We start from the raw sequence: 13,329 nt of genomic DNA on the forward strand, positions 1-13,329 counted from the left end.
CACATCTGAAGTGTACATCACCTAAATTCTTTCCTTTATAATTTCTGTGTGATGTTCTCATCCTTAGTCAAAATGATGGGTTTGCATAGCTAGCTATCAGTTGTTCAATTTAAAGTCTACTTCCAAAAATAGGAAATCAATGGATCAGTACTGAGTTCTCTTAAATTCCCTTGTGCCCTGTGTACTTTTTCTCCTAATAGAATTTTTAAATAATTTTGGTTAGATCAGTGTTGACCATTTTAACTGTATAAAAGATAACTGGTATTTGAGCCACCAAGTCCAATTATCTTATAATACTCATTCTTTTCCTGTAGGTAATGAATATCTGGAGTTTTTGGTGTGTATTAGTTTACTCTGAAGATGCCCATACTCTACTGGGAATATAAATCCTCAGTATATTCTGACACTTCAGGTTGTTTCTCAGCTTCATTCTTTTCTGCACAGCCCCTGCCCTCCATCTTCATTTTCTTAGTCTTCTCTCCTATTATGAAAGGATTCACTGATAACTTCCAAAAGATAGAAGAAATTGGGAGAGTATGGGTATGAAAATGTATATTTTATTCACACATTTACCTAGTTTCCTAGCTAGAAATCAGTTCTACATTGGAAATCCTTTTTCCTCAGAGCATTGTTATTACTATCTTGGGCTCATGGTGTATCTGTGGAGAAGTTCAAGTCCCTCATTAATCAGAATCTTGACTCTGTGTCAAGGGCATATGTCTACCTCCTAAGGGGAACAGTTTTTCCACAAGGTTTGGAAGTATCATGCTTTGGGAATTTAGTGTGGCTTTAATATATATATATATGTTTATTTCATGAGAGATCGGAGCACCACTCTGGTATATGCAGTTTGGATATTCGTAATTGGAACCTCAAGTGTGCATGCCTTGAGCCACTAGCAACGGAGCTATTTCCCCAACCTGTTACTGTGGCTCTTTTTCATGTATTTTATTAACTACTCAACAGACCTTCTAACTCTAGAAACGTATTCTTTACTTCTAAGAAATGTCCCATTTGTTTGACAACCTCTCTCTCTCTCTCTCTCTCTCTCTCTCTTTGCAGTGCACTGTTCAGATCTGGCATATGGTGGTGCTAGGGATTGAACATGGAGCCTCAAAGCCTGAAGCATGAGTCTATCTGTATGACCATTAGGCTATCTCCCCTGCCCCTAAAAAAAATCTCTTTATTTTCTCGCTTTTCATAGTTGATTCATCTGCAGCCTCCTTACTGATCCTAATCTCTTCTGTTTTTCTTTCTTTAAGGATATGTCCCCAATTTTATCCTTCAGACTTCCTTCTGAAATTTTATTTCTACTTTTTAAAATCTTACTTTCTTGGGCTAGGAGTATAGCATAATGATTATGCAAAAATACTTTCATGCCTGAAGCTCTGAGGTTCCAGGTTTAGTCTCCAACACCACCATAAGCCACAACTGAGCAGTGTTTTCTTCTTTCTCTGTCTCTCTCATTAAAAATAAGTAAATTCCCGGTTAGAGCCCCTGGCTCCCCACCTGCAGGGGAGTTGTTTCACAGGCGGTGAAGCAGGTCTGCAGGTGTCTATCCTTCTCTCCCCCTCTGTCTTCCCCTCCTCTCTCCATTTCTCTCTGTCCTATCCAACAACGATGACATCAATAACAACAACAATAACAGCTTCAACAATAAAACAACAAGGGCAACAAAAGGAAATAAATAAATAAATAAAAGATAGTAATAAATAAATAAAATATTTTTTAAAGATACCTTAAAATTTTTTTCTAAATTTATTACAAGTCTTGTTTTTCAACTTAAAAAAAAAAATGAAAGAGAGAGAGAGAGAAACACAAGCACGACTCCATCACGTGAAATGGATCAAACAAACCCAGGTCTTAAAACACACGTGGGGGCCAGATGGTGGCACACCTGGTTGAGTGCATATGATACAATGCATGAGGACCCAGGTCCAAGTCCTGGTAGGAGGAAAGCTTCACGAGTGGTGAAGCAGTGCTCTGTCTTTCTGTCTATCTCCCCTTCCCTCTCGATTTCTGGCTGTTTCTATCCAATAAATAAATAAATATAATAAAAAAATTTAAAAAACAAACATGTGTACTCCACCTCCCTGGGCCCTTGTTTTTATCATTACAATCTACCTTCAGATGTCTTCAGTGAAGTATAGGAAGCTTGTCAGGAGCTTTGTGCATGAACAGAGCCTTTCGTCTACTGAAAGATTTCGCTCAAGATTAAAACCAGTAGGGCCATTTTGTACTGAAGCTCTCAGTTGTTATTATCTTCTGGGCTGGGTATTTTCACAAAATGGGATCCTTCAGTCTCTTGCTTGGGTTATATGATCCTGGCTGCCAGCATTTGCAGAACCTGTTAAAAGAAAGGATTTTTTTTCAAGGCATCCTCTCATTTGCATGTAGACATCTGTTGAGGCTACTGTTACCTGAGCTTTTAAAGGGCTCTATGGTACCTTCCAGCCTGCTTCTGAATTTCTCCCACTGCCCTTGGCTACTTAGCAATTCTTTACTTTCCAATTACATTTTGTATCACTATAACCCAAATATTTATCTTTTTTTTTTCCCTCTCTCTTATGTGTATCCCGTCACTCTTTAATTTTAGTGAGATTTCAGGAGGTTACATGTCTGTTTACTATGCTATTTGTTTAAAAGATTTTTTGTTTGTTTAGGAAGAGAGCCAGAGCATCACTTTGGAAGATGTAATGCCAGGGGTAGAACTCAGGGCCTAAAGTTCAATGCTGTATCCATTGTATCATCTCTCAGATGGCTTTACTGCATTTAAAGTCTTAACGTAACCATTGTTCTTCAGGAATGTGCCTTCTGCACATTTACAAAAAGCATATGAAGGACTTCTTAGAAAGGAACTAATCTGTAGCGCAGCGGGTTAAGCGCAGGTGGCGCAAAGCACAAGGACCGGCATAAGGATCCCGGCTCGAACCCCGGCTCCCCACCTGCAGGGGAGTCGCTTCACAGGCGGTGAAGCAGGTCTGCAGGTGTCTATCTTTCTCTCCCCCTCTCTGTCTTCCCCTCCTCTCTCCGTTTCTCTCTGTCCTATCCAACAACGACGACAACAACAATAACTACAACAATAAAACAACAAGGGCAACAAAAGGGAATAAATAAATAAAATAAAATATAAAAAAAAATTTAAAAAAAAAAAGAAAGAAAGGAACTAATCCTATTACTGCTTGTCAGTAATAAAATACAGTTCTACACAGAAGTACTTGGTAGTTTAGTTAAAATGTTTACTTTTTAGGAACATAATATGATGTAAACAGCCTTTACTTTTTAATATGCATCTTCATGTTTTGCACTATATTTAGGGGGAGAAAAATAGAAGTAACAGTTCAGAAGATGAATATCCCTTTCAGTTGTTTTAATTAAAATGAATTCAGTTTATCAATGCTTCCCACACACACACACACTTTTTATTCACTATTCAAGCATTGCCTTGTGTCTTTGATAAGTCATTAAGTATATGCTGTTTTCTTAGAAAAATACTTAAAAATCTTATCTAGTTATTGAATATCATTAACACTAGCCCAGCCCTCTGAATGATGTTTGGAGAATCAAGAGTTAAGTCCCACACTTAATATATGAAGTACTTACTTCTTTAATGAGTGTACACAAGCTGTACATCGACCCTTAAAAAACAAAAAGGGGGGCTGGGCGGTAGCACAGCGGGTTAAGCACACATGGCACAAAGCGCAAGGAATGGCTAAAGGATCCCGGTTCAAGCCCCGGGCTCCCCACCTGCAGAGGGGTCACTTCACAGGCAGTGAAGCAGATCTTCAGGTGTCTATCTTTCTCTCCCCATCTCTGTCTTCCCCTTCTTTCTTGCTTTCTCTCTGTCCTATCCAACAACAATGATAGCAATAACAACAATAATAATAAAACAACCATAAATGACGATGGCAACAAAAGAGATAAAATAGCCTCCAGGAGCAGTGGATTCATAGTGCAGGCACCAAGCCCCAACAATAACCCTGGAGGCAAAAAAGGGGGGAGCTGGGTGATGGTGCACCTGGTTGAGTGCACACATTATTATGTAGAAGGACCCAGATTAAAGCCTCCAGCCCCTACCTACCACAGGTAAAAGGATAAACTGAGAATTTAGAGTAGAGAGTGTTTGTTAAAACAATATATCTGAGTCCTATGTGTGTGCTCAGTTCTTCTCAAAAGAATGATTGACACGAGTCAAAACTGGCTTTTCACTCTCAGTAGCTGCCAGCCCTGCACTTCCCAGGATGCAGGTGAGGTAAAGGAAGAGATAAGGCCTTGGGCACACTGTGTTTAGAAAAGAAACTTGGATCCTTCAGTGGTAGGAAAATGTAATCAAATCATGTTAACAAGATCAAGAGCATTCTCTCCTAGAGCTGCTCAAGGTACTATTTTATTAACTCTCTGAATCAGTTGAAAAATACTATGAATTTTGTATCTCAAGCTAGTTATAGCCAGTATTAAAAACTTAACAGTCTCACAGATTTCTAGGATTCTCTTGGAACCCAAAAGATTGTTTTACTTCTCAGAGTTTCTGAGTTGTGTGAGAGAAACCACATTTCTCATTTAAATGTCATGCAGTGACACAAGTGATTTTGTCTTGTAGCTTCTGAATGAGTTAGCTTTTCTATGATCTTAGATGGATCTGACTTTCAGTTTTTACAATGCAAACATTATATCTGCCTTGTAAGCTTCTTTAAAACTTGCCACGGTGGAGATTTAATTACACGCTATTTGTCTTTTTAAAAATAAATATGAATATTTTGTCTCTTGCAGGGCATTTGATGTAGAACTTCTTTACATCGCACAGTCCTTTAAAATTCCAATAGCAGAAATTGCTGTTAACTGGACTGAAATTGAAGGTGAGTATATTGCTTAAGTTACATCCAGGCTGAAGTAGGAGACCATCAGATGACGTAATTGAATGACTCAGCCAGCTTTGATGATGTCCTCCCACTCCCCCCAACCCCCCCCGCCCCCCCCCCCCCCCCCCAGTCTTCCACCTCCAGTGAGGACCTTCTCAGCTTTCTCGCCTTTCAGGCTGTTCCTTAGAGAGGATTGTCTATGAATTCCCTCCACCTCCCAGCTGACCTACACTTCTTTTCAGTGTTTTTCTTGGGGTCTTCAAGTAATCCCTCAACCTTGCTCAGGAAAGTCAATAAAACTTGCTGCAGTAGATAAGATCACAGTGAGGCAAGGTTAGATTTGTTGGCCAGTGCCTAACATAGGCTAAGATTTTGTTTATATCATCACTGTTGTTTAGCATCATTTCACTTCCTGGCAATTACTGAGTCCCAACAAACCACATTATGAAGGTAAATGAGTAATTTTTTTAACTCCAGGTGTCCACAGTCCCTTCAGAACCAGTTTTCTTTTTTTTTTTTTAATTTTTTTATTATCTTTATTTATTTATTATACAGAGACAGCCAGAAATTGAGGGGGGAGGAGGAGATAGAAAGAAGGAGAGACAGACACCGGCAGCCCTGCTTCAATACGTGTGAAGCGCTCCTCCTACAGGTGGGGACCAAAGGCTTGAACCTGGGTCCTTGCACACTGTAATGTGAGTGCTTAGCCAGGTATGCCACTGCCTGACCCCCATTTATTTATAATTAGTTTTTATTAGTGATTTAATAATTTACAAAATTATAAGATAATAGGGGTATAATAGTTCTCCCAAGGTCACAGATAAGGGCTGACTATTATTTCTAGAACTATCAATATTTATATATATTTTCCCGTGTTTTTTCTATGGTCCTGCCTTTTCTTTCTTTCTAAGTCACAACTACTACTTCTGAGTGTCCTTCCCTTTTTTTTTCTTCTTCTCTTTCTGGAGCCAGATTGAATTGGGAGTTCAGAGCTGTGGGTCATCTTCCCCTAACATTTACCCCTTTGGGAGAATGGATATTTGTTTATTTTTTAGTATGTATTTATTTCATGAAAGAGAAGGCAAAGCATATATAGTGGTGGGAATGGACCTGGGATTTTAAGTATGCAAGTCCTGTATTTTACCTGCAGAACCACCTTCCCAACTGCCTGAGATAATTTTCGGTTTTGTTTTGTTTTTGCCTTCTGTGTTATTGCTGGGGCTAGGTGCCTCAAATCCACTTCTCCTGGAGGCTATTTTTTTTTCCTTTTATTGCCCTTGTTATCGTTTTATTATTATTGTTATTGCTATTGTTCTTGTTGGATAAGACAGAAAGAAATTGAGAGAGGATGGGAAGACAGAGAGGGGGGAGAGAAAGATAGACACCTGCAGACCTTCACCGTTTGTGAAGCGACTCCCCTGCAGGTGGGGAGCCAGGGGCTTGAACCAGGATCCTTACACCAGTCCTTGCGCTTCACACCACATGAGCTTGACTTGCTGTGCTAACGCCCGACTCCTGATTAATAATAATTTTAATGCTTCATGTTTGTTTTTTTTGTTTGGGCTGTCCTGGGTTGTTCAAACAAAAAACAAAAGTTTTTTTTTCTTTTTTTTTTGTAGCCGGAGCACTGCTCAGCTCTGGCTTATTGTGGTGCAGGGTGTTGAACCTGGGTCTTCAGAGCCTAAGGCATGAGTCTTTTTTACATGATCATTATGCTATCTACCCCTGCCTGAAGCTTTAAAAAATAAATAAATAAATAAATATTACATATATTATGACAGAAATACAGTGAGAAACACCAGATAACTGCTGAGCTCTAGCTTATGCTGGTCTTAGGGGTTGAATCTAGGAGGTTTGAGCCTCAGACATGAAAGTCTTTTGCTGGTGTAAAGTGCAAGGACTGGCCTAAGCATCCCAATTCGAGCCCTGGGCTCCCCACCTGCAGGGGAGTCGGTTCACAGGCAATGAAGTAGGTCTGCAGGTGTCTGTCTTTCTCTCCCCCTCTCTGTCTTCCCCTCCTCTCTCCATTTCTCTCTGTCCTATCTAACAACAACGACATCAATAACAACAATGATAATAACTACAACAATAACAAAAACAACAAGGGCAACAAAAGGGGGGGAAATATATATATGGAAGTCTTTTGCATAACCATTATGCTATACCCCCAAGCCAATAAACTGACTTTTTAAGAGAGAAAGATACTACATAACACAGCTCTGAAACTTCCTTCAACGGGGTAGGGGCAGGGCTCAAACCTAGGTCACAAACAAGAAATTTGAATAGCTTTAACTATCTAGAATGTAAAAGAAATTTTTCTCCATTGCTTACCTCAAGATAATCTTAAATTAATTCCCAGTGTGAGGGTCAATGAATAAATCAACTGAAGAATTTTTCAAGAGTCACCATCTCCCTGGATGACCATGGCCCCTTTTTTGTGTGTCATTGTTACAGTAAGCCATTATTACTCTGTAACCTCAGATGTTACCTCAGGGACAGAAAACAGTCAAGAGCCAGTCTAGTGATTATAAAATTATACAGTCTAGAACTGAGTCAAGCCTCTGATAGTCCTGCTGAATTAAAATTGAGTTTACAGGAACGATACTAATTTCTTTTTTTAATTATTTTATTTTATATTTATTTATTTATTTTCCCTTTTGTTGCCCTTGCTGTTTTATTTTTGTTATAGTTAAAGTCATCGTTGTTGGATAGGACAGAGAGAAATGGAGAGAGGAGGGGAAGACAGAGAGGGGGAGAGGAAGATAGACACCTGCAGACCAGCTTCACCACCTGTGAAGCGACTCCCCTGCAGGTGGGGAGCCAGGGACTCGAACAGGATCCTTAAGCCAGTCCTTGCACTTTGCGCCACCTGCGCTTAACCCGCTGTGCTATGATACTAATTTCTACAGTAGTTACTTAGATCAAACGGGATTTAGAAGCAGGCAGAGGGGTTATATCATTTGTTTGCGTTATAAACAGATGCATTAGGATGCAGCTGTGTCCTGATAGGAACTCTAGGTAATTTAAATCTGTCATTTGTGGAATGAAAATTATACTTACCCCTGTTTAATAATATAGAATAAAACTAATGACTACAAGTAGTTTTGATGGTACTGTCTTCAGAAGAAAACTGCTGTATAAATTCAGAGCAGTGCAAAAGGTGTCCTTTGTGGGTAAAGTGTAATGAAATGGTAATGAAATGTTAAACGCTCCTTCTGATGGATATTGGATATTCAATATTCAATATGACGACATCATTAACAACAACAATAATAACTACACCAATAAAACAACAAGGGCAGCAAAAGGAAATAAATAAATATTATTTTAAAAGAAAGAAAAAAGAAATCTTTAAAAATGATTGGATTCACATATAGAAATGGTCTCAGTAATTCTCCTCTGTTTGACTAGTTATGTTGTATGTAATTATTACTTTATTCCACAATAGAAACTATTCAGTGAGCAGTTTACTCTATTGGACTTTCTCAGAATTCTAAGCCATAGATAGATACTCCCTTGTCCCATCCATCATTTCTAGAGGATGTTGTTGTTGTTGTCAATAAGGAAACCATTCGCTTCAGCTTTAAAAATTTTTCATTCCTTTGCCTTGAATAAAATTAAGGTGGATGTGTTAATTAACTTGATTGTGTTATCCAATCTACAATGTGTATATGCATTGTGTGCTTAACCTTGACAGTGGATACTTTAAAAATATTTTAATATTTATCAATTATACCACAGTAAAGCTGAGATGAAGCACAGGATGAAAAAGAGAATTAGGCTAAAGCATTTGGACTTACAGCTGAAAATTGTTAATGATTTAGTACCCTGGCTTTGATCAGGTCACTTTACCCAGCACCCCAGTTAGCTGACCTCTGCAATTGTGAGGCGCTAAGAGGAAGGCTATAGTCCTGAATTAGAAAAAAGAAAAAAAATTTTTTTTTTTTTTGTTCAAGTGATAAAGAAATGTAGGCTTTTGGGGCCAAGTGGTAGTGCACCCAGTTAAACATACATACTACCATACACAAGGACCTTGGTTCAAGCCTCAGGTCCCAACCTGCAGAGGGAAAGTTTATCTAGCACTGACAGTGTTGAGGTATCTCTCTTTCTCTCTCCCACTCTAATCCTTCCTCACTCTCAATTTCTCTGTCTCTACTCAATGAATAAATGAATAAAATTAAGTAAAAAGATGAAAAAAGAAATTTAGGTTTCTTGAGTTAGTTGAGAGAAGTTGATTAAAGCAGAATAAACATTAGGATTTGATCTGAGCTTTCAAATATCAGGTTATTAATCTATCCTTAAATTATATGTAGAGGGATACATAGTTTTCTGTAGTAGATATGGGACTGAAAAGTAGTTATAAAAATGAAAATTCCCTGGGAGTTGGGTGGTAGCGCAGCAGGTTAAGCGCATGTAGCGCAAAGCACAAGGACCTTCGTAAGGATCCTGGTTCGAGCCCCCAGCTCCCCACCTGCAGGGGAGTTGCTTCACAGGTGGTGAAGCAAGTCTGCAGGTGTCTATCTTTCTCTCCCCTTCTCTGTCTTCCCCTCCTCTCTCCATTTCTCTCTGTTCTATCCAACAACAATGACATCAATAACAACAACAATAATAACTACAACAATAAAAAGACAACAAGGGCAACAACTGGGAAAATAAATAAATAAAATGAAAATTCCCAAAGAGCATTGTTTATTATTAAAATCAAATTAAACATTTAACATCACAAAAGTAAGATGACTAGAAGCTCACAAAGATAATATAGACTGACTTCTAAAACACAATATAATAAATGATGCTTTCTCCTGAGGTTGTTTTAATCTTAATTATTTTAAATTTCAGGTTCTAAATTAGTCCCATTTTGGAGCTGGCTACAAATGGGCAAGGACCTACTTTTTATACGACTTCGATACTTGACTGGTGCCTGGAAGCTTGAGCAAACCAGGAAAATGAATTAAGGCATCTTCGATCTTTGATTGTATTCTTATGTATCAGTGTCACACTGTTTCATCTAAATAAAGTTGGAATAAACCTATGTCACTGTCTACCTTTTGCTCGTTTTAAAGAATTAATTACCGAAACAATAATTTCTATACCTTTATTGGACAAAAAAAAAAAGTTCTTAAGGTGTCTGTAACAAAAGTCAGGTTAACTATCATCGTGATTCTGAGCAGCTTTTACACTGCAGATAGAAGCAACTACTTTAAAATCCTTGCATACTTTTCTTGAGTTTTGATATGGACTATATTCATGGTATGGTGTTCAGAAATTTAAAAAATAAAATGTGCATATATGTAAACCTATGTATTTACCAATATTAAAGAAACCTATAAGTCAGCCAGGATTATTTGATATAAACAAGGACATAGGCACAAGCACAGATGTATCCACTTCCTCACACAAATTTATGTCCTTCCTAATTTTACTTATGATTACTGTACTTACTCTCTTATTCCTGGCAACCTTTCCCTTTTTAACTTCATGTTATTAGAAATTATTATGAAAAAAATTATTATGAAGAGAAGGTATTTATTATTAAGGAACTTTTTAATAGCAAAAGTCTAAAATACTGTAAAGACTAGTTAATAACAATTATAAAGTACTGAACCTCTAAAAATCTGAATTAGATAGTTTCTGATGTTGTAGAGAAACTAATAATAAGGCCTACTATTTATTGAGAGCTTACTGCATTCCAACCACTGTTTTAAGCTCTCGATACATAAAGAGGAAACTGAGGCACAGAGGTGTCATGCTGAAAGTCCCACCACTGGGAAATAATGTATTCAGGACTCCAGGGCATGCAGTCAAGATCCAGAAACCTATCTTTAGTAGTTATACTAGTTTGGGCAGGGCACTTGGTTAAGTGGACAGACACTGGTTTGAGCCACTCTGCATCAGAGACACTTCAATTGAGTGGTGAAAAGCCAGTGTCTATCTCTCTCCCTATTTCCCCTCCCCTCTCAATTTCTATCTTACTGAATAAAACAGAAAAAAACAAAACAAAGCAAAAAAACACAACCACTGGGAGTGGTGGGTTAGTAGTGCATGCACCAGGCCCCAACAATAACCCTGGAGGGGAAAAAAAGATGTTTCCTATTCTTTATTTAATTTGTGTTTCATTAACTTAATTTTCATTCAAATTATTCCCCCACCAAATTGTACATTTATTGGAACAGCAAAATCATCAATAAAAATAATAGTCAATATAGTTTGGACAACAAAAAACAAATATTGACAAAAGACCTTGTAAGTTTGATTACAGAGAAGGAAAAGTGGAAAAGTCTTGAGGTGTGTAAGAGAAAGAAAAGCAATAGACTTGCTTTTTTTTTTTTTTTTTTTTTACCACTGGAACCATTCTTTGGTCTTATTCTAGGCTCCTTTCCTCTCTCTCTCTCTCTCTCTCTCTCTCTGCCTCCAGGGTTCCACTGCTCCTGAAGGCTATTTTTTCCCCTTTTGTTGCCCTTGTTGTTTTATCGTTGTTGTGGTTATTGTTGTTGTTATTGATGTCTTCTTCATTGTTGAATAGGACAGAGAAATGGAGAGAGGAAGGGAAGACAGGGAGAGAAAGACACCTGCAGACCTGCTTCAATACTTCTGAAGCGACTCCCCTGTAGGTGGGGAGCTCAGAGCTTGAACCAGGATCCTTACACTGGTCCTCATGCTTCATGCCATGTGCGCTTTACCTACTGCACTACCGCTCAACCCCTCCTTTTTCTCTTTTATTTATTTATTTTTTAATATTTATTCCCTTTTGTTGCCCTAGTTGTTTTATTGTTGTAATTATTGTTGTTGTTGTCGTTGTTGGATAGGACAGAGAGATGGAGAGAGGAGGGAAGACGGGGAGAGAAAGACAGACACAGGCAGACCTGCTTCACCGCTTGTGAAGCAACTCCCCTGCAGGTGGGGAGCCGGGGGCTCGAACCGGGATCCTTAAGCTGGTCCTTGTGCTTTGCACCACTTAACCCACTGTGCTACCGCCTGACTCCCCCTTTTTCTCTTTTAAGACTCACAAGCCCTTAATGTATATAAACTTTCTCCTCTGCAAAATTTCTCGTCAGGAATTTCATTCATTCTCGTTTCTGCTACCACCTCTAGTGATAAATTTCAAATCTCTATCTGCTCTAATTACTTGCCCAAAACTTTTAATCTTATACTAAACATTTCATCGAGTTGACAAATGTTTATAGGGCACCTACTATGTGCTGGTGATGTTCAGGCTATAGGATGTAGCAGTCAGAAAACAAAAAAAGCCAAAAGCATGCTTATCACAAACCATTTGAAACAAAGATAGAACTGCATATAGTGACATTTTTGTAAGAAAAAAAAGACAGTAAATAAATAGAAAAATTTAGGACAGTTATAAATAATTATTTTTATTTCAAAAGAAATGCTTGGCAATGCCTATTTCTTCCAAAAATTCCAGTCTTCTCCCTTTTTTTTTAATTCCTCCAGACTTTTGATATGGTCTGTTGATTTTCCAGTCAAAGAATCCATAAAACATAGCCCCTGCCACCTTTTCTAGAGTCCCATAGACACTATTATAATCCAGTTAGTTCTCACTTCATGTCTAGATGGCCTGCAGTGGCCTCTTAAAAAAATATCATTTTGGGGGGTCAGGCGGTGGCGCAGTGGGTTAAGCGCATGTGGCGCAAAGCGCAGAGACCGGCATAAGGATCCCGGTTCGAGCCCCCGGCTCCCCACCTACAGGGGAGTCGCTTCACAGGCGGTGAAGCAGGTCTGCAGGTGTCTATCTTTCTCTCCCCTTCTCTGTCTTCCCCTCCTCTCTCCATTTCTCTCTGTCCTATCCAACAACGAATTGCGTCAACAAGGGCAATAATAATAACCACAACGAAGCTACAACAAGGGCAATAAAAGGGGGAAGAAAAAAAAATGGCCTCCAGGAGCGGTGGATTCATGGTGCAGGCACCGAGCCCAGCAATAACCCTGGAGGAGGAAAGAAAAAAAAATACCATTTTTAAGGTTCCCAGTTCAAGACCCCAGCTCCCCACCTGCAGGGGGGTCGCTTCACAAGTGGTGAAGCAGGTCTGCAGGTGACTATCTGTCTCTTCCCCTTTTCCGTCTTCCTGTCCTCTTTCAGTTTTTCTCTGTCCTGTCCAACAACAACAGCAATAACAATAATAACAAAGGCAACATAACAAAAACAAAAAAATGGCCTCCAGGAGCAGCGGATTCCTAGTGCAGGCACCAACAAGCCCCAGCTATAACCCTGGAGGCAAAATAATAACAATAATAATAATTTTATTTATTTATTGAATAAACAAGTCAAAAGGGAAAGGGGAGATGGGAGACAGACAAGGAGGGAGGTGGTCAGGAGGTGGCTCACCAGATTAAACACACATAGTACAAAGCACAAAGACCCATGCCAGAATCCCAGTTTGAGCCCCCGGTTCTCCAACCTGTGGTGCTGGGGGGGGGGGGTTACTTCACAAGTGGTGAAGCAGGTATGCAGGTG

General features: G+C 39.0%; 1 protein-coding gene across 2 annotated transcripts in view; it reads left to right on the plus strand.

The window, feature by feature from the left end:
• The window catches only part of ALG5 (ALG5 dolichyl-phosphate beta-glucosyltransferase), a 42,291-nt gene extending 32,400 nt beyond the window's left edge, over window positions 1–9,891 (plus strand). For both annotated transcript variants that reach the window (XM_060194920.1, XM_060194921.1), the window contains 2 exons: window positions 4,771–4,856; window positions 9,699–9,891. In XM_060194920.1, coding sequence (XP_060050903.1) covers window positions 4,771–4,856; window positions 9,699–9,814 — 202 coding nt within the window. In that variant the 3' untranslated portion in view covers window positions 9,815–9,891. The remainder of the gene's footprint in view (window positions 1–4,770; window positions 4,857–9,698) is intronic.
• Window positions 9,892–13,329: the final 3,438 nt, after the last annotated feature.

The sequence above is a fragment of the Erinaceus europaeus genome, chromosome 7 (genome assembly GCF_950295315.1).
Source record: "Erinaceus europaeus chromosome 7, mEriEur2.1, whole genome shotgun sequence".
Lineage (NCBI taxonomy): Eukaryota > Metazoa > Chordata > Mammalia > Eulipotyphla > Erinaceidae > Erinaceus > Erinaceus europaeus.